The sequence below is a fragment of the Hydra vulgaris genome, chromosome 09 (genome assembly GCF_038396675.1).
Source record: "Hydra vulgaris chromosome 09, alternate assembly HydraT2T_AEP".
NCBI lineage: Eukaryota > Metazoa > Cnidaria > Hydrozoa > Anthoathecata > Hydridae > Hydra > Hydra vulgaris.
The window spans coordinates 34,798,037-34,819,330 of NC_088928.1; the positions used below are offsets into that span (position 1 = coordinate 34,798,037).

At 28.2% G+C, this 21,294-nt stretch overlaps 1 protein-coding gene and 1 long non-coding RNA gene across 4 annotated transcripts in view; one reads left to right on the top strand and one right to left on the bottom strand.

Annotated features, from left to right (window-relative positions):
- The first annotated feature begins 1,337 nt into the window (after window positions 1–1,337).
- LOC136084745 (uncharacterized) lies at window positions 1,338–3,740 on the top strand. Of its 3 annotated transcripts, XR_010640823.1 has the most exons (5): window positions 1,338–2,090; window positions 2,503–2,597; window positions 2,722–2,886; window positions 3,027–3,199; window positions 3,279–3,739. It is a non-coding gene; the product is annotated as an uncharacterized LOC136084745 (long non-coding RNA). The 3 variants fall into 3 exon arrangements; XR_010640821.1 differs by having other exon boundaries at window positions 2,503–2,886; window positions 3,279–3,740; XR_010640822.1 differs by having other exon boundaries at window positions 1,338–1,890; window positions 2,503–2,886; window positions 3,279–3,740.
- Window positions 3,741–11,316: 7,576 nt separating this feature from the next.
- Window positions 11,317–21,294, bottom strand: part of LOC100206541 (protein regulator of cytokinesis 1) — a 61,511-nt gene continuing 51,533 nt past the window's right edge. Inside the window, exons 17-18 of the mRNA XM_065805496.1 lie at window positions 12,099–12,284; window positions 11,317–11,670 (exon numbers count right to left, since the gene is read on the bottom strand). Of these exons, the coding sequence (XP_065661568.1) occupies window positions 11,473–11,670; window positions 12,099–12,284 (384 nt within the window). The 3' untranslated portion in view covers window positions 11,317–11,472. The remainder of the gene's footprint in view (window positions 11,671–12,098; window positions 12,285–21,294) is intronic.

The following is a 21,294-nucleotide window of genomic DNA, read 5'->3' on the forward strand; positions in this document are numbered from 1 at the left end:
GACCAGTCATAGCAACAGTCATAGCAACAGTCATAGCAACAGTCATAGAAAATCTTTCCAACTAAGTAGAAGTAAAGTTTTTCACAAAGTTTCAAAGACACTTATTTCAAATGGGTGCAACATTGCTGGTCCAACAGTGCTAGTGGTCCTTGTAGAAGTATTGTAGAAGTATTATCAACAATATCCAATTTGGCTGTCTTTAAAAGTGGCTATTATGTCTGTACTGCCACTGCCCAGACGGCACAACTCGTTTAAAAGTTACACGTGGTTTCTGTTGCGTGTTTAAAACTCCCGAAAACACTAAGAATAACACGTGTCAAGAATAGGGTTTTGATTCCGTGAAATTAACTACTATATTTTACCAAAAAACCAGTTTGGATATTAAGTTTTTAGTGATGGTTTTTCGTGACAAAAATTAAATATCAGAAGTTTTCGCAACGAATGTGAAACCATTACTAAAAGCACGCGATTTTTCAAATTTATTGAATTTTTATTATTCGGAAGGTTTTAGAGTGTGTAACAAAAACATTCAGGAAAACATTTGTCGAGAAAATTTATAAGTTAAATAAATTCAGTTTTTGTTAAGTATATATATATATATATATATATATATATATATATATATATATATATATATATATATATATATATATATATATATATATATATATATATATATATATATATATATATATATATATATATATATATATATATATATATATACACACACATACAAACACACACACATATATAAATATACACGTGTGTATATATATGTGTATATATATATATATACACATATATATACACACGTGTATCTATATAGATACACACTTGTGTATCTATATAATTTATAAAATGTATATTTTATATATGTATGTATAATACATATATAAAATATGTATGTGTTTATTTATGTATTCATATGTATATATGTGTGTATGTATAAGTCTATATATTATGTATGTATGTATAAATATATATATATATATATATATATATATATATATATATATATATATATATATATATATATATATATGTATATATATATATATATATATATATATATATATGTATATATATATATATATATATATACTTATATACATATATAAATACATACATACACTTATAAATAAATGTATATGTTATGTATACGTAATATATACACATATACACACATATGTGTGTGTATTTCAGCGTATGTATATTTGTGTGTATTTGTATTTGTATATGTGTGTGTATTTCTGCGATGAATTTGTGTATATATATATATATATATATATATATATATATATATATATATATATATATATATATATATATATATATATATATATATATATAGGTAAAGCTACAGTTAAGCGGCCTAAAATAATTTTATTTTTTCGCTTGTTGCGCTCTCGTCAGAGGATGCTTTTTAAACATTAGAAATATTAAGTGAAATAATAATAATAAAAAAAGATGCTGCCCCATGCCAAACCCTTAGTCGATGTAGCAGCACTTCCTTGTAGTAACAGGCTATAAGATTGTGGATGTAGCAGCACTCCCTTGTAGCAGCAGGCTATAAGATAGTCGATGTATGTACTGAAGCCAATAAATATTCCTTTTGTTTATATTAAAAAGTCACTACTTTGAGCAAGTCTTCACATGAAAGCGCAACAAGCGCTAATTAACAAAAATGAAAAGAACAAGTTCAGCATAGTAGAAAGAATATATGATAAAATATCGATCAGCCTTAGCTGGAAATTTTTTTCCTGAATGTTTAAATTTGTCTTCGAGCTGTGAGGCTGCACCAATATACTACCTATGCTTCATCGAATAAACTTTCTCTACCAATATTGACAGTAAAATCTAGTAATACTTTGTTGCAAAATACTGTCCGTAAGTAACTTTACTTATCTGTAAATCAATTTTTTATATTTGAAAATTATTATGTAAATGTTAAATTAATTTTTAATTGTTTGAGAAGATACAAAAATGAGTCAGCAGTATAAAAAATATGGCATGAGCCGAAGCCAGCAAGAAAATTTCTTGCATAGTCTATCTGATTGCAGAAATTATATTTTTTTTTGCTGATAAAGGTAAGGGTCTATTATCAAGCAGACTATGGCTAGTGATATGCATTAGCACATACTGAACTTTTTTTGTTTTGTTTGTGTGTGTGTATATATATATATATATATATATATATATATATATATATATATATATATATATATATAACATTTTTAAACCAGAATATGTGGGTTTTAATAAGCAACAAAACATAAATTGAAAAGATTCTACTATAAGTCTTCTACTTACTTATAATCTACTAAAATAATCTTAATAATTCTACTTAAAGTCAACGAATGAGAAAAAATATTAATGGTGGTACAACTGTTAATGAAAATACTTGTATTGAAACTCTAGTTATTTATCTTTAACTTCAAAAAATTTAAAATGACACTAATATTTCTGGTAAATTTTGTTTTTGCAAATTTTATTTTATAGGAGTTTTACCATTATCACATAATTTAGATAAAGACAATATATTTATAGAAGACTTCAGAAACTTAATGAAGACAATGATATTAATGTTGATTAAGGTAGGTGACTATTAATGAACAGGGGGCATGTGTGCATTTGGTTTTTTTAAATATTATGTATAACTTATATTTATATTTATTACCTATATTTGAGTGTATATTAGTCTAATTAATCTTAAAACAGGATATTTGCACTTTAACAAGCAACAAAACCTAAATGAGATGGTTTCAAATCAACCTTTAAAGATTTCTATATTTATAAGCAAAAATAAATTAGAGAGGATTTGCATCCTGGTACAAATGCTAATGAAAATACTTGTAAATACTCGGGCTTCTGGGTCCTTCCAAAGTAATAACTTATTTGCATTTAATTTAAAAGTTTCTAATATTTAAAAAGTACAATAGTATATTTGATGAATTATGTTTCTTAATGGGTTTCATAAATTCTTAAAGGGTTTCATAAATTCTTAAAGGGCGTCTCTTATTTAGGTTGAAGTAGGTGGCTCTAACAAACAATTTGAAAAGAAGAATGAAGGGTCAATTCCGTTTAAATGTACAGACACAAACAAGCGTGATTAATAAGGAAAAAAGTAATTTCACTCTTCCATCGAATCATCACTCTGGTTTTTTCAAACAGCATTTTTTATAGTGCATTTATTTAGGTACAATACAAAACAATAGACTAAGATAATCATTTATTTTGTTATTTATTATAAAACTTTTTTTTTTTTTTTTAAATAGATTACGGCGAATCATCAAAAACCATTACCAATACAGATCGACCAAAAAATCAGACAAACGAAACCTCTCCCATGGATGATGCCATGTTTTAGCGTAAAATGATTTTGTCACACCATTAAAAGAAATTTGGGCTACTGCAATAGTTTTTAGATAAAGATTTGAATGAAATTAAATTTGAACAGGTTACCTCAATTGAGGAATTAGTAGAGACCCGACTTTTAAGAAAAATTTAACAGAACATTTGATGTTACTGGAATTGTTTGTAAACATGCGAAAGCGTATTGTTATACGATTTTAGATTTTATAATGACGGGAGAGGCGATCAATCAAAATTAAATATTATGTATGGTAACCATGTGCCAAACGTCTTTTATTAGCTTATTTTTAATGATTTGGTTTTTTATTTCTTTGTTTATTTTTTCTTTGTAGTATTATTGTAAAATAATTTACCTTAAAAAACAAAAATAAAACAACAAAATTGTCGTAAATATAATGTAGTATATATAAAAAAAGGTTTACATGTTTAAAGCTATAAATGTGTCTAACAAAACCGTATTTTTGGTTTATCATTAAACCGTGCTGAACAGCTTCAGGCATAAGTTTGGAAAACTTATGCCTGAACTAACTTAAATATGGCATTAAATAAAGTTTCCGTTCGGAAACTTTATTTAATGCCATAAGTCCGTTTTAAACTATAGAAAACACGATTTTGAAACCTCATAAAACACGAGTTTAAAACCTCAAAACTCGTACTTAAAACATAAAAAAACTCGTGTTTGAAACCTTAAAAAACACGTGTAAAACTCCAGTTAAACTTCCCGTGAAATCCACGTGTTTTTGGTTTACGCCTAGATCGTAACAAACACGTGTTTATACGGGTTTTAATTCCGAGATTAAAACCAGATGTGCCGTCTGGGTGCCAACACTATTACCAATAACAGAACATTGTACCTTCAACTTTATATATATATATATATATATATATATATATATATATATATATATATATATATATATATATATATATATATATATATATATATATATATATATATATATAAATATATATATTTTTTATAAAAAAAAACAAAAAAACATTTTATTAAAAAAAATAAAAATGAAAACTTTGTTTATATTATTAAAAACATTCTTGTCAATTAAATTTGCGTTTTTGCGGTTTTTTTAAAAAAAGGTTTAATTTGTAATTAAACTAATGGTTTTAACTTTCTGACAACACGGAAATGTTGGACGGAAGTCAAAAGTAATTAAAAGTGACGTATTTGTGGGCATAAGAATCATTTTAACTCCCAAATGCAACAATTTATATATATATATATATATATATATATATATATATATATATATATATATATATATATATATATATATATATATATATATATATATATATATATATATTTGACGATAACAAAAATTTAAACATATAACTTTAAACTTGAAATGTCTTTCAGTTAACAAATTCTGAATTATGAAGCGAGTAAAAAATAGTGTATTTTTAAAAGTATAAAAATATTATAAATATTATATTATATAACTATTTCTTTTAGTTTCTTTTGAAAGAATCATAATTTCATTTCAAAAGTCTCCAATGCAAAAGTCTAAATGTTTCAAAGCTATTTTGCTTCTTAAAAAAAAACTCTACGATATGGAATGCAAATTCACAAATTATATATTTGTTTTTACTTTTACTAAGTATGAATTACGAAAAGCAACTTGGCATTTTTTGACTTTATATTTGAGCATAAAACAAAGAACACTAAATATAATTACTTTGTAAATATTAGAAATATTCATGTTAAGTAAGACAGTGCTACAAGATAGGAGGTTTAGGTTGAAGGTGAAGGTACCTAGAACTTCCCATCACAAAGTGATCAGGGAAGACATAATATGATAACCCCTGCCAAATATTGGAGTCCTAAATTAAAATTTCACGGTTTTTTTGATTTTCAATGGTAACCAGTTCTTTTTTTTTTTAAATCCATTTATTTAACCATAAAATATGAAAACTTACAATAATATTTTATAAACTCACATAAACAAGGTTAGGTGTTACTCGTATATAATATAATAAAAACTCGTAATAATATAATAAAAACTACTCAATGGAGTGACACCTAAAAAAAAACAAAAAACACAAACAAACAAATAAAACATAGAAAGAATTATAAATAAGAAAAAAACTTAAAATGAAGAAAAAAAAAAGAAAGAAAGGAAAATAAAGCACTAATAAATAAAGATGATATTAATAATTGCAATAATAATATAATAAAAATAATAATATTAATAATAATGTGAATAAAATAACATATAGTAATTATACCATGATAACTTTACTAAAAATTATAACTAATGTTAAAAACAGTGGTAAAATCAATTATAGTAAAGTTTATAACTATGACAGAAATTAATAAAATAAACATAACAATTGCAAAAATTAGGACAATAACCATAAAACTGTTACTACAATTGAATCACTATCACTATCATTATAAATAATATTAAAAAGATTTAAAAAACTAAATTAATGATAATAGTAGTATTTGCAGAGTTAAAAAAGTTATAAAATAAAAGTAATAATAGTTTTATAAATACAGTAATATAAAAAAAAACAATAACAGTAAAAGATAAAATTAATATTCATTAAATATATACTCAAATAAAAATTTCTTAATTTGGTTTCGATTGAGAAGAAGAATGTTGGTAATAATAGGGTATTTAGTTAAAATCTTTTTTTTTAAAAATGGTGTTATTTGGTTCTAGTGAGAAATACATTGATGTTTTATAGAGCGCTAGCCATATTTAATAATGTTAAAAAAGGAAGTGTACAAGTTAAAATTTTCAGTATTTCGCGTGTAATATTTGTGTGCGTCACTCGTTTTAATAAAAAAATTATTGAAGAAATTTGGTAATTTATTTTGAAGAAAATCAAACACAAAGAAACAGTTATAAAGCTTTACAAGATCTTGAAATTTTAGAATTTTTAATTCAGAAAACCTATTTTCGATATTAGATTGTAAGGGAGAAAATGTCATAATTCTTAAAGAAGTGAGTTGTAAACTGTTTTTACGATGTAATAGAAAACTACCTTTTTGACCCCAAACAGTGCAACAATAACTTAGATGTGAGGAGAATAAGGAATAGTAAATTGATATTAAAACATGTTGGGGTACATATTGTCGTATTAATGACAGCATACTATTGGCACGTGAGAGTTTTTTATTTAATTGAATTAGTTGATAGTACCATGATGTTTTTGTCAAGAAATAGCCCGAGGTATTTTATATATTTAGATGGGAAAAGTCTTTTAACATTAAGTCTAATTTTCACATTATTACTATCAATATTTTTTTTTGGAGGGTGAAAAATAATAAATTCAGCTTTATTAACATTTAAAGAAAGAAGATTCTCTTCTGTAGTTATCTTTGGTGCTACAAATATTAGCCAAAAATTTCAATTTATAATAATATAACATTTATTTTTAGGAATTATTAATTTATTTATATTTTGCAGCCGTGGCGCAGTGGTTAGAGTTCAAGCTCAGAACCAAGAAGTTTGAGGTTCGACGCTGGCTCTAGCCTAAATAAACGAAATTGGTAAGGAAGGAGGCGTGAAGTTGTTAAATGCTCTTCCGTGTTGCTTTGCGATAAGACCGTAAGGACTTTTGGGAGCTACTTAATAAACACACACAAAAAAAAAAATAAACTTGAAATTAAAAATGAATATTTAATATAGGATTTAAAATTAAAAAAAAAATGAATCAGAAAAGAAAACCTGGAGGGCTAAGATATTAACAGTTTTGGATATAGTGACAAAAGCAAACGATGTATTAACCTAAAAAATCCAGCTCAGATTGCTTTAAAAAATTCAGTAAAAAGCATATAGATGGAGGTTTAGATGTTAAAGTGAGCTCCTGCTTTCAATAAATAGGAACAAGTGTTAAATACCCATGCAATTGAAAATCAACCTCTATAAACGTGGTGAAAATTATTATGATGAAAGAACTTAAATTGTCTGAACAGATAACATTAGAGATTCTAAAAACAATTATTGGGGGTGAAAAACCGGGTTAGGTTAAACTATCAATTTGTAAAACATCATTACATGTACTCCTTGGAGAGAGTTGCTTTCCAAAAAAGATTAGTTAAGACACAGTATTCAATATTAAAAGAACACATAATTTGGCTGAATGTGTAATTAAAAGCATGTTGGCTGAAATAGGAAAAGATTTTGATCAATCAGGATTTGAAAGTAATGTGGAGATTGTTGTGAATAGAAAGTCCCATTCACTAGATCACTTTTATCGTGTTCAGCAATTACCATTTCAGTAAGGTGTTAAACAATCTGAGGTTCAAAACAATGTAGTATATGTTGAAGATATACTTTGTTGATGAAATGTGCAAACAAAGAGATATTGATTATCAAGAAGCAATTGTATCAAAATAATTCATTGGTAACGACAAGGACTAAGAGTCAATTAAGATTGTAATGAGCCTTTTTCAATCAGAAAAACCAATTGGCAATTGTCCGACATGTTAAAGAGCTATTGCAGCTACAATTTAAGCCAAATTGTCCTCTTCCGCAGACTGCATGAATGGAAGTACTTCCTAGATCTAAAGCTTATCATTATAATATTAGGATTATCTGTACCTGGTGGAAAGTATGCATGTGCCTATTACATTGATGAAAAGGACAAGTTTGGAGTATTCAGAACCTTTGGGAGTTTACCTCCATCAGTATCAACAATTTGTTGGTGCAGATAAAACCACGCAAACATATGCAGAACTTTTGATGAGAGTCCAGACGGTCTGGTATTGGATGTTATACCTCCGTCAGAGCTACATTCCTATGAAATGTTTTCACGCATGTATTAAAATTACTAGTTTCAAATAAGACCTTCACTAAGTTCTTAGAAGAAAAAACTGTTACTTAGAATGGCTAAGACCTTATGGTTACAAAGTTAGAGTTTTCACTGACTCCAATTACTACATGAAGCATCATGTTGAATAAATAGATGACTACTTAAATGATTATTCGGACCACCATCAGATTTTTTTTGGTCTGACATACTATAGAAAATAGAATAAGCTAATGGTCTAACATCAAAACAAAGCTGTTCACAAGAAAATGTTCACAAGAAAATGTTCACAAGAAAATGTTCACAAGAAAATGTTCACAAGAAAATGTTCACAAGAAAACTTTTTAAGCTGTTCAAAAGACAATTAAGAGGTTCTGAAAGTAATCTTTTTGAGAAATAAAACTAAGAAGAATGGCTAAAAAAAACAGTAGCTGGTTAAGATGAAGAATTTATACATATGTAAACTACATTAATTTCCTTATAAATGTCCTTTTAATCACTTTTAATTTATGATGGAGATGAGAGAAATTTCGATGAGAAAACTATGAAATTATATTTTTAAATTATTAAAAATATTTGTAGTTTAAATGCATTAAAAAATTATACAGAATTATAAAAACGGCAAATTTCAAAAGACGAGGACCTTTTTTTTTAGCCAGCAATAATTGTAATGGCACCCCCACGTGACACCTATTTGCGTCGGCCCTGGGCATGAGTGAAACGTTCTTTAAAGTTAATGAAACATGCTACATTCTTCTGTTGAGAATGCAGAGGTTTTAACTAAATTTTATTTACAATATTAGCATTATTAGTATGGCATTGAATTAATATAGTTTCTTTAAAAGGCTTTTCGTTTTATATGAAATTTTAATACTTTTTGCAAGTTTATTGAACTAGTTTCCAATGTAGTTTATTCATGAAAGATTTTCATCTGCTATAATATTTAAAAAACTTGATGTAAATTTTTCTATATAAATTCTATCAATGACAAGTATTTCATATTGTAGTTATGTTTTAGAAGCTCATTGAAAAATAGTCCACTTAGTTTTTTAAATATTGTTTTAAAGTTTATTTGATTGAACCTAGTCAGAAATTTTCAATAATTGAACATTCCCAGTGGGCACGAGACCTAAAAAAGACATCTTTTGAACGTTAAAAAAACGTTTAAAATGGTTTTTACGTTAACGTTTTAACGTAAAAGCCGTCCTTTTTTACGTCCCGTGCCCACTGGGTTCATATCATAAAATAAGGTATTGATGTTATTGCAATATGCCAAAAATAAATTCTGATTGTTTGAAGGCATCTGTAATGAACATAATGAGTTATTTTTTTTATAACCATACTGATTGTTATGAATGTTTCAATGGTTTAAAGCACTAAAGACATGTCGAAATATCTAATTGTTAAATATTGACACAATGTCAATATTTAACAATTAGATATTTCGGCCATAAATATCATTAAAAAAAAATAATTAATGACATTAAAATTAAACAAAGATTGCAATTTTAACTGATCTTCTAAAATAATTTATAATTGGTTAATTAAGTATCTCAAACTTTCTCTTTGAAAACCTGTTTTCTTGAAACTGTCAAATATGAACAACTATCTTTTGTGGTTTAAACCATCGATATTATTTACAGAGAGATTATTAAATAATTTAATAAAATTCTTTCAAAAATTTAGAATAAAATTCTTTCTAAAATTTAGAAACAACCAAGTGACAAGCCAACTTTCTGTTGCCGAGCAAACAATACGTTTTTCGCATAGCATTTTTCATTTTGATTTTCAAATGTGCAACCCATTTTTCACCATCACGTCAAGTTGTAAAGATATTTGGGTTCAGTGAGAAAGAGATTGAATAGATTAGAAAGTATTGAAATAAGCAAGAAATTTAAAAATAAAGGTTGGAATGCTGTTTGGACCAGAAGCCTTGGCATTATTAACAGAAAGAATAAGTGATATTCATTTTTGTCAGTAGGTTTTATAAATATAGAATTACCGAAGTCAGTATGGAAATATTATCAAAGTCAGTATGGGATGAGTAAATGCTTCTTTTTAGCTTGATCATGTATAATGGTGTATGAAGATACGCAAGATAGGTATGAGATACCTTCCGAACTGATACACCCTTTTTTTTAGAAACAATGGGCCTTTAGGAAGAGCTGAAGCAATAATTTTAAACATCTTTTGCAGTATTACAAAGGTGAAACAAAGACCAAATTATTTAGAGAATTTTCATTAACTTGGTCTTTGTGAAATGTCGTAAAATATGGAAACTGGTTGAAATATTCATATCTTCATCAAGTATGAATATATTCTAATCGTCCATGTCATTTTTTTCACTTTTAGCGGTTCTTTTAAAAAGTAAGACTTTCGGTTTTTTGGTAAAAAAAAAAAAAAAAGAGATTAAATTCAGCTATCTCCATGAAAAACTTATTTTCAGTAACTTTAACCCCTTGAGGCAGCTAAAGACATAATTTTAGGAAAATTTATTTGAGCAATATCAAAGGGCAATTTTTGTGCTATTACAAATCAATACTTAACTTTTTATATTTTCACATATTATCTCACTGCACCCTACTATACTTGTGTTTTAAACTATAGCACTTTTAATTTTATATTAGATAAGTTTACAATGAAAACGGTTAGCGAATGATTGGAACATTGTTATATAATTGAAGCAGTTAAAAAAAAATAACAACTACACGATACTAATTTTATTTTACATAAATAGTTACATGCTATTATATGCATGGTAGATAATATCAAAATATTAAAAAAAAAATTAAACATTTTGATTTCAGATATTTAACAGAATAGTTCTAAAAAGAATATAAAGATCAAGATTATCACAACCTCTTGAAAATAAATAAAAGCAATACTAAATATTGCATTATATATATATATATATATATATATATATATATATATATATATATATATATATATATATATATATATATATATATATATATATATATACATACACACACACACATATATATATGAACTTTTACAATGTTATGAAAGTTATTAGGCTAGGTTTTAAGAAAAAACTAACACGACTGAAAAGGATACGCAAAAGCTAGACATAGTGTGCAAATGCTAGATATTTTATCTTTATCAGAACGAAAATATAACGAAATGAGAAATACAAAACAAAAAAAAAACATTGCATTATTAATTTAAACAATACAACTTAAATTTAATTTCAGAATAATAATTAAATTCGGAATAAAACAAATGGTAAAATTATTAAAAACGGAAGTAAAATATAGTACAAAAAATATCCGTAAAACAATCACTAATTTTTTATTACACTTTGAATGTTTTCGGCATTTGATCCGTCAAAGTTTTATTCGAATTACTGTTCCCATTGCGATTCGAATTTCTAGAAGATGCTCTCTTAGATGCGTTTGAAATGTTAGTGAAACTATACTGCATGCTAGGAGCGCGTTCTGTTGGGTTGCATAAAAAACTACTGCGACTAAAAGGACTCTCTGCAACGGCATTCTTAATAAAAGAACATTGTATGAAAGATTTTGTAAAAAAAACTTTCTAGTCAAAAAGCCCTATATGTGGTATAAGATTTTAGCAAAAAAATAAAAAAAATTAATAACCGAAAATACTTTTAAACTCATGTTTCAATTTAATAGTTTTTCTAAAATCTTTTTAAGATCATAGAGAACTTGTTGACTAAAGCTACCATGGTATAGTATGATACCAAGATACATTTCATACTGCTGACTTTAGAATAATGTCATTCCAATAAAAAAAAAAATTAACTATAAAATGCTCGTTGTAAATAAAATGTTGTAAATGTGTAATTTTTTAGTTACTATTATTTTAAAAATACGTGTTGAATTTTTAGTGGGTCTATTAAAAATCTTAAAAATGTGACTAAATAAAAATTATAGACCCTTATAGCTTATAGTACTTACAGAAAAGTCATTATAAGATACCAATGATGCATTTGGGTTTGAATTTTTAAATATTGACCCGCTTACCACCGACACATCCAAATGGCCGTCTATAGCATTTCCATTTTTTTCGCTAAGAACTCTTTTAGCTGAAGCAAGGCGCACGGAACGACGCTTTAAACTTTTTCTTCGAGATTCGTTTTGTATCTAAAATTTTCAATAAAAAACAAAATTTACTATACCGTCAAAACCTATTTTGAATATTTCTGACGTTTAATTTAATACCATCAAAAAGGTTTTTAACGCATTAAAATCCGCATAATAGCTTGTGCAAGCCTTTTAGAGACGTGATCATGCGTTTTGGATCCTCAATCACTATGAAAATCACTAATTGATTTAAAACTAGGTGGAAGCATTATTCAATAAAAAAAAAATAAATAACAAATATCATCTATACAGCACAATTTACATTCAATTTTATTTTGGGTATTAAAGAAAGCACTAAGAATTATAGTATAAAGAATCGAGAAACACCATGCAATCGAAATAATTGGAAAAAAATAAATAAAGTATTATTATACAACAGAATCAAATTATTTGCAAAAAAATATTTTTGTTGCCAATAATAAGCGATACGTATTTGACAAAACTGTAAAAGATGAATATCGTCGGGGATAGTGTAAACCCACGTAACTAGCATTGGATAATACATCTGACAAATGTAACCAATTAACGGGTGATGCGGAAGTTATCGGACAAATCCTAATTTCATTATTTGAGCATAATAATTAGTTTTTGTGGCTTATCTTTAATTTTATCACAAAAACTGATTATTATTTGAGCATAATAATCAGTTTTTGTGGTAAAATGAGGCTAAATGCAGCTGAACGAGAATCTTTTCGAATGCGACTAAAAATGTTTTTTGTAAATAAACCTAATATATATATAAATAAAAATCGTAAACCATTTTGAAAAGGAAGGATTTGCTCGAAGTACAATATATGATAACCTAAAAAGACTTGAAACTGTTCAATCGTTTTCTGATAGAAAGCACCCTGGTCGTCCGACATCCTGGACTAGAGAAAAGAAAGCCGAATTAACGAGACTTGTCAACAATCGAAAAGGGGTCAGTCAGAGAAAAATAGGTATTAAATTCGTTGTAAATCAATCGACAATTGGTCGTCAGTTAAAAAAAATGAATATTAAATATAGAAAACGGGAAAAGACTCCAAAATACACCATAGAACAACAAATAAAGGCAAAGAAAAGAAGCAGGAAACTAGTTAACTAACTCTATAACACAATATCGCTTCTAGTCATCGATGACAAAAATACTTTTGTTTTGCAGGGGACAACATGCCTGGAAATTCTGGATACTACACAAACAACAAAAAGACATGCCCAGAAAGTGTTCGTTTTATAAGAAAAGAGAAATTTCCAAAAAAATTATTAATGAGGATAGCCATATCTGACCATGGTATGTCCGAGCCATTGTTTCGCATTTCCAAGGCTGTAGCGATCAATTCATCAATCTATATTAATAAATGTTTAGAAAACGACTTCTTCCATTTATTCACAAGTATCATGGAGACTTTAACTATTTATTTTGGCCAGATTTAGCAAGTTCTCATTATTCTAAAGATTCTCTAAATTGGATGGACCAATATGTCTATTACGTTGATAAAGAATCCAATCCTCCAAATGTGTCTCAAGTACGACCAATTGAAAATTTTTGGGGACATTTGGCACAGAAAGTTTACGAGGGAGATTGGCAAGCTTCAACAGAGCAAGTTTTGATTGATCGCATTAAACTAAAACTACAAGAAATTGATTTAAACTTTTTACAGTCACATATGAAAGGCGTCAGAGCAAAATTGAGATCAATTGCAGATGATGGTGTTTTTTCATATAAAAAATAATATATTTTTATTAAAAGATAAATGCTTTATTTAAAAAAAAAAAAAATAGTAGTTTGTTTTTTTATTTATAAATAAGTTATTGACGTTTTTATTTTATCCAATAACTTCCGCATCACCCGTTAATATTGAGCATATAAACTAATAACTTTAATATCTCAAATCCATTGTCGACATTACAAAGTACATGAATGAAACTGTCTACGCCAAAATCTGTTGAAATAAAAAAAGTTTTAACTATCTCCTGTAAAACTATCTGTAGTGCAGATATGCTGTATTATCCAATGCTAGTTACGCGGATTTGCACTATACCCAACCATATCTTTACTGTGCGATTGAACTAAGTAAATTATCTTTAAAAAACTAAAAATCATATTTATTTCATCAAAATCAATTCTCAAAAGTTTTAACAAACTACTGATAATCAAATTATAATAATCAAATACACATTGACAACATTATAACCAAATACACATTGATAATCAAATACACATTAACAACATGTGTAATTCATGATGCAAAAAAGTCTATCTTAGGGTTGATGCAAAAAAGTCTATCTAAGATTTGATGCAAAAAAGTCTATCTAAGGTTTGGCTAAAGTTGGATATTATGTGAAAAAATTATCTATCAAACAATTGCCAACCTCATAGAGTAGAACCCGGGTAAAGAAACGAAACTGTTCCTTGAAAATCAGACTGAACTCTTTTGGTTTTAATAAGAAATATAGATATATAACATAACCCAATTTCTACAATATTCTCTTTTAATAAGAAATATATATACATAACATAACCCAATTATTCTACCATATTTTTACAACAACAAAAAAAACGTGGCATTAACCATAATGCCTTGCAGCAAATCCAGACCAATCAGTATAAGAAACAACGTCACGCGATGCGTACGGTTCTTATTACTGACTGATCTGGTTTTTACAAACAAGCTAAATTCGACACTCCCGACCCTGGGATACTAAGTATCCTAGAACAATAAATTCTTAAGTAATAAATTTTCTTTTTAATTCAGCCGTAACAGCAGCCATCCTCTGGCATTTAGGTTCAGCGGATGTAACCTTTTCTGTGTTTTTAATCTTTACTACTTCGAGAGGAACTAAGCGTTGAAGCGGACGTTTTATAAAGGATACATGCCCATTTGTACAAGTCTTTAAAATGGCACCCCTAACTTTTTTATCATTAGAAATAATTAATTCCTCCACGACACCTTGTTTCCATAAATTTCGCTTTAACTGATCATCGTTTATTAAAACAACATCTCCAACTTGTAGATACTCACCGCACTTGGTCATTTGGTTTTTACTATCATAGAGGTGTCTTTCTCGTAATTGAGCAATATATTCACGACTAAAACGTTTCCAGTAATGATCAATAATAGTTTTCAAGTACTTAAATCTGCTGTTGTGATCATCAGAATTATCAATTTGAGAATCATCCATCTGAGTTTTTACATTAATTGATTGTAATCTTCTTCCAATTACAAAATGAGATGGGGTCAATGGTTCATATACTTCGTCATAAATATAAGTTAGTGGTCGACTATTAATCGTCATTTCAATCTCATGTAATACTGTTTCTAATTCCTCATATGACAATTGACTTTTTCCTACACATTTTTTCAACGCATCTTTGACAACTCGAATAAGTCGTTCATAGAATCCTCCCCACCAAGGTGATTTAGGCAAAATGAATTTCCATAATATACGTTCTTTTGCTAAAAACTGTTTTAACTGTTCACTTAGAAAGGTTTTGAAGTTATCACTAATTACTATCTCTATACTTCCTCTTATAAAACGTTTTAAACATCTTATAAGAGAATCAGTTTCCATGGAAGGCGTTAATTCCACATGGACATTTCTGGATGTTGCACATGTAAACAAACACACATAAGCTTTATACATAGAATTTTCTTGTCCATAAATATTTTTTACAAACAAAGGGCCAGCATAATCTAATCCAATATTGGTGAACGCAAATTTATGTGTTGCCACTCGAAAATTAGGTAAATTTGGAGGTCCAGGACCATGTAAAGTTTTTGCAAGCACTCTTTTGCACTTGACACAATCTTTAATGTATTTTTTCACTATTTGTCGTCCCTTACGAATCCAGAACCTACTTCTTAATTCATTTAACGTTCCTCCAAGTCGCAAATGCTTTACTCTTTCATGTGCAGCTAGTACTATTAGCTTTGTAAAATGACTATAGCTTCTCAATATAATTGAATACTTCTCTGCATATTCTAGCAAACTATTTTTAAACCGCCCTTTTAACCGTAGAATGTTATGTTCATCAATAAATAAATCCAGCTGTTGCTTAATGTTTTCATAATCCTGACTAGAATCATTCTCCCCTTTTAGCAGACTTTGTTCAGACTTAATCCATAATTCTTTAGCTGAATTAATCTCTTTTGTCGTCAACTCTCCTTGGTATTTAACAACTTTATTTTTAATATTATTCCCGAATCGTAAAACGTATGCTGAAACTCTCAATAGCTGAGTTAAACTGCTAAATTTTTCTGCTTTAATAATATACTGAACTCCGTCTTTTGGCTCATTAATATAGTTGACACAAGTAGTTACAGAATTTTTTAACTCACTAATACTTTCTGCCATATTACTATCAAAATACTTCCTTTGTTTTGGTGTGATATTAGTTTTTAAAAACAAAGGACCTTCCCACCACAAGCAATTGATCTGAAACGTTAACAGATTTAAGTCTCTAGTTGGTATATCTGCTGGGTTGTTTTCTCCCTCAATATGGGACCAATCATTTTTGTTACTTAATTCTTGAATTTTTGACACACGATGCTGGACCCATAACTTCCAGTCTCTTTTAGAATTTTTTATCCAAGATAAAGATATTTCGCTATCTGTCCAATAACAAATTTTTTCCACAATTAAAACGTCTTTAAATTCTTGAACAACCTTGTGCATCAAATTCGCTAATAACAAACAGCCAAGTAATTCCAAACGTGGAATTGTTAACTTTTTTATTGGAGCAACTTTCGTCTTTGAGGTTATCAACTTGGACATCCAACCCTACTTGATTTTTACTTGAGCATATATAACTGCTGAATAAGCAACTTGAGAGCTATCACTAAAACCATGTAAAGTAACATACTTTGCTATTTCATCTTGTTCTTTAAAACAGTATCTTGGTACAGTAATGCTGGAAATAACTTCTAGTCCTTTTAAATACGCTAACCATTTTTCGTGGATTTCAGAAGGTAATTTATCATCCCAATCAAATTTATCAATACATAGAGCTTGAAACAATAGTTTTGTCACAATTACAATTGGTGAAATAAGACCCAATGGATCATAAAATTTTGCTCTAACCCTAAGCAAATTTCTTTTTGTAAAAGGTAGATTCAATGCTTCTTGTACAATAGCTGAAAAATTGAAATGGAACTCATCGCTTTTTCGATTCCATAATAATCCCAAAACCTTTACACAATTAACTTCCATATCATTACTTCTATTTAATTCAAATTTTGCATAACTGTCTTCCTCATTCAGCAAGGCTCTCTTTTTCTTTATCTGCAATATACCTGCTTAACTCTGGTGAATTACTAAACCATTTTCGCAGATTAAATCCTCCCTTTTTCATAGCTTCTTTTATGAAGTTATAAAATTGAATACCTTCGCTGACTGTATTAATACCAACAGTAAAGTCGCCAACATATAAATCTCTTAGAAACTTTTTAGTAAATTCTTTAAATGTATCTGAATAATTTTCCATGTGCTTTATAATTGTAGTATTTAACAAAAAAGGACTACTAGTGATTCCAAATACTACTCGCAGGAAACGGTAAATAAATAACATGTTGTTCTTATCATCATACCATAAAAATCGCAATAGATCCTTATGCTCATTGCATATACCAACATTTAGAAACGCTTGACGGATATCAGATATCAGTCCTATCTTGAACATGCGAAAACGTAAAAGTGTACTATATATGCATGTCAGTAAACATGGGCCAGTATACAAACTTTCATTAATTGATGGACCACCCTCTTTTGTGGAACCATCAAACACTACACGTAACTTTGTTGTCTCTTTATCATCTCGTAGTACTGCACGATGAGGTAGATAATGAACTTTTCCAGGTTCACCTGGATCATAGACTCGCTCAATAATGTTTTCGTTTTCATACGAAGTTATTACTTCTTGGTGTCGTTGCTTTAAATCATTATTTTTCTCAAACTTTCTTTGTAATGAAATAAATGTTTTTAAACTAATATTATAATTATCAGGTAAAAATTCACAGTTTGGCTTCAATGGTAGCTTCGTCACATATCGTTCCCCATTAAAAGTAATGTCATTTTTAAATTGCTGGTAAAAATTGTCTTGCTCTTGGAAATCGCTGGATTCAGATTCCCAAAATTTTCGTAATTCCAACCTTAAGACATCATCATCTGATTGTGAAGTTGACACTAAATTAGTTTGATTAAAATTCTCACGTACACTGATGTCAGATGGACCACAAACAATCCATCCTAAAATACTTTCAAGAGCAACTGGACCATTATTGCAACCTCTTATTATTTTTCCAGTAATTATTGAGTAATAATAGTCTAATCCCACTAGGATGTCAACAGATTCATTGTTCTTTAACGGGTAAGATTCAGCTAAAGGGATTTTTTTTAAGTAAAAATATTTTTGTTGCAAAAGATTGAAGTTAGGATTTTTTAATGGAGAACATATGAAAGGAATACATAATGCCTCCATATAAATATTATTTTTCGGATCTCTACCTTTCAAACAAACACGAACAACATCTAGTGTTTTGATCAAGCCTTCATCTGATGCATATCTTTTTATTAGTAAACTTTCTGTGCTTATCTTCTTCAACTTCAATTTTTCACGTAATGCATCTGTAATATAAGTTCGATGACTGCATCCATCAAATAATACTCTAATGCAACTGGATAAAGTGTTATCTGGGTTTTTAGCTGTAGCTTTAGCAGACTGTAGAATAACATGGTTGTTGGTAGCCGTATGCTGGTTTTGATGAGTAATTGAATAACTCTGGACTTCTGATAACAATTTATTTGGAACCTTGTTACTTTCAGTATCGCATAAAGCTATGTTATGCTTCTTTTTGCATTTTATGCACTCATAATTTATTCGACAAAAACTCGCTTTATGTCCTCTTTTTAAGCAAACAAAACATCTGCTCTCCTTTTGAACTATACTTCGATGGTTTTTTACATCTGTTATATTTCTGCATCTAGATGATAAGTGTCGTTCTTTACTAAACACACAAGTGTCTCTAGTTTCTTGATTATTTCTTGGGACAGTGTTATAGTTAAAATACCTTTGATTATTGCTCAAATGGTGCTGATTATTTTTTTTAGTATTAATGTGCATATTCTGTAATGTAATTAGTATATTTTCTTCTACTTCGATACTTGTATTAGTAACAGCTTCACAACGCTCTAGAGCTGTAAGTTCTGTCTTAATCACATTCATGAATTCATTTAAGTTCCAGTCATCATTTTTAAAATGTCTTGAAATAAAAATGCATAACTCACGTGGAATTCTTTCTGATATAATGGCAATAAGAAGTGATCCATAAGTACATGTTTCAACATTTAGGTCCTTTAAATTTCTTATATTTATTTCAAGCTTATCATACATTTGACGGAGTTGTTTTACTTCTTTTAAATTTCGCACTGGATTTATTTTTCGAAGATCATCCATATGCGCTGCAATAAGACTTTGAGTATTACCAAACCTGTCCTTTAAAAGTTGTATTGCTTCCCTATAATTGCCTTCGCTAAGCGTAAGTCCTTCAATTAGCTTTTGTGCTCTACCAGAAAGATATGATTTTAAATAATTAAACTTTGCTATATCTGACAGATCTTCATTACTGTCAATTGCAGTTGAAAACTGATCCCAAAACCCTTTCCATGACAATATATCACCAGAGAAACTTTGAATTGTTAATTTTGGAAGCTTCATGGAAATTTTAGAAGAAACACTTCGAGTATCCTCAATTTCGGATATAGTATCCTCAATTTCGGATATAATGTCATCTTCGTCCGCCAACAAGTCCATAATTTCGTCGTCTAAAGTCTTTATTATCACATGTTTAGTCTCTATATTAGTCAATAATAAGTTTATCTTTTTAATTTCTTTTAAATCGTCGTCAATTTCTGCGAACAACCTTCTAAGGTAAACTCGATGTCCATTTCTTATTTTCTTTTTCTTAACTAAGGAAGCCATCGGCAAAAATAATCTCTAAATCAATATATCTCTAAAATAATGTCTTTAAAATCAATAAATGTACGGGTTTCGGCACCATAAAGAAACGAAACTGTTCCTTGAAAATCAGACTGAACTCTTTTGGTTTTAATAAGAAATATAGATATATAACATAACCCAATTTCTACAATATTCTCTTTTAATAAGAAATATATATACATAACATAACCCAATTATTCTACCATATTTTTACAACAACAAAAAAAACGTGGCATTAACCATAATGCCTTGCAGCAAATCCAGACCAATCAGTATAAGAAACAATGTCACGCGATGCGTACGGTTCTTATTACTGACTGATCTGGTTTTTACAAACAAGCTAAATTCGACACCGGGGTTTGCATAAGTTTATTAAAATAAAGCATTTCTAACAAGCAAAATGTAGATGGTATTTGATTGCATTTCGTATTTAAGGAAGACATTTCAGTTTCATTAAACTTCAAAAAAAAGTTACATTAAATTAAAAAAATTAGTGGTTCATATCAATGCAAATTTAAGTTGTTTATATCTATAGTCTATCTTGACAAATTTTTCTATACTAGCATCTGATAAAAAATGAAGACATTACATAAACTACCTATTTTACTCAAGAATTTGCAAGAGTCTAGTATCAAGACATTACTAAGATAGAGCATAAAAAGAATAATAGATACAAATCTATCATATTTAAAAAGCAATTAGGGCAGATTATAATTTGCCATAATATCTGCTATATTTTTATGCATAAGTTTTTATGTTTATAAGATTTTTTTTTTTTCGAAGATAAAATCCTAATGTATGATGTAGCAGCACCACAAACATTTTCTAACTATTTGTCAATCGATGTAGCAGGAATCCTTGCATGTTCTACCTATTTGTCAATCAATGTATATAAACAGTAAAAAAATAAAAAATATTAGTCTTTTAAGTTGCATTTAAAAAAAAAAAAAAATTTAGTTTCCTCAACTAGATTTAATGGTTTTTACATAAAGTGTACCTAATTTTGTCATTTTTAATGACAAAGAGTCGTTAGGA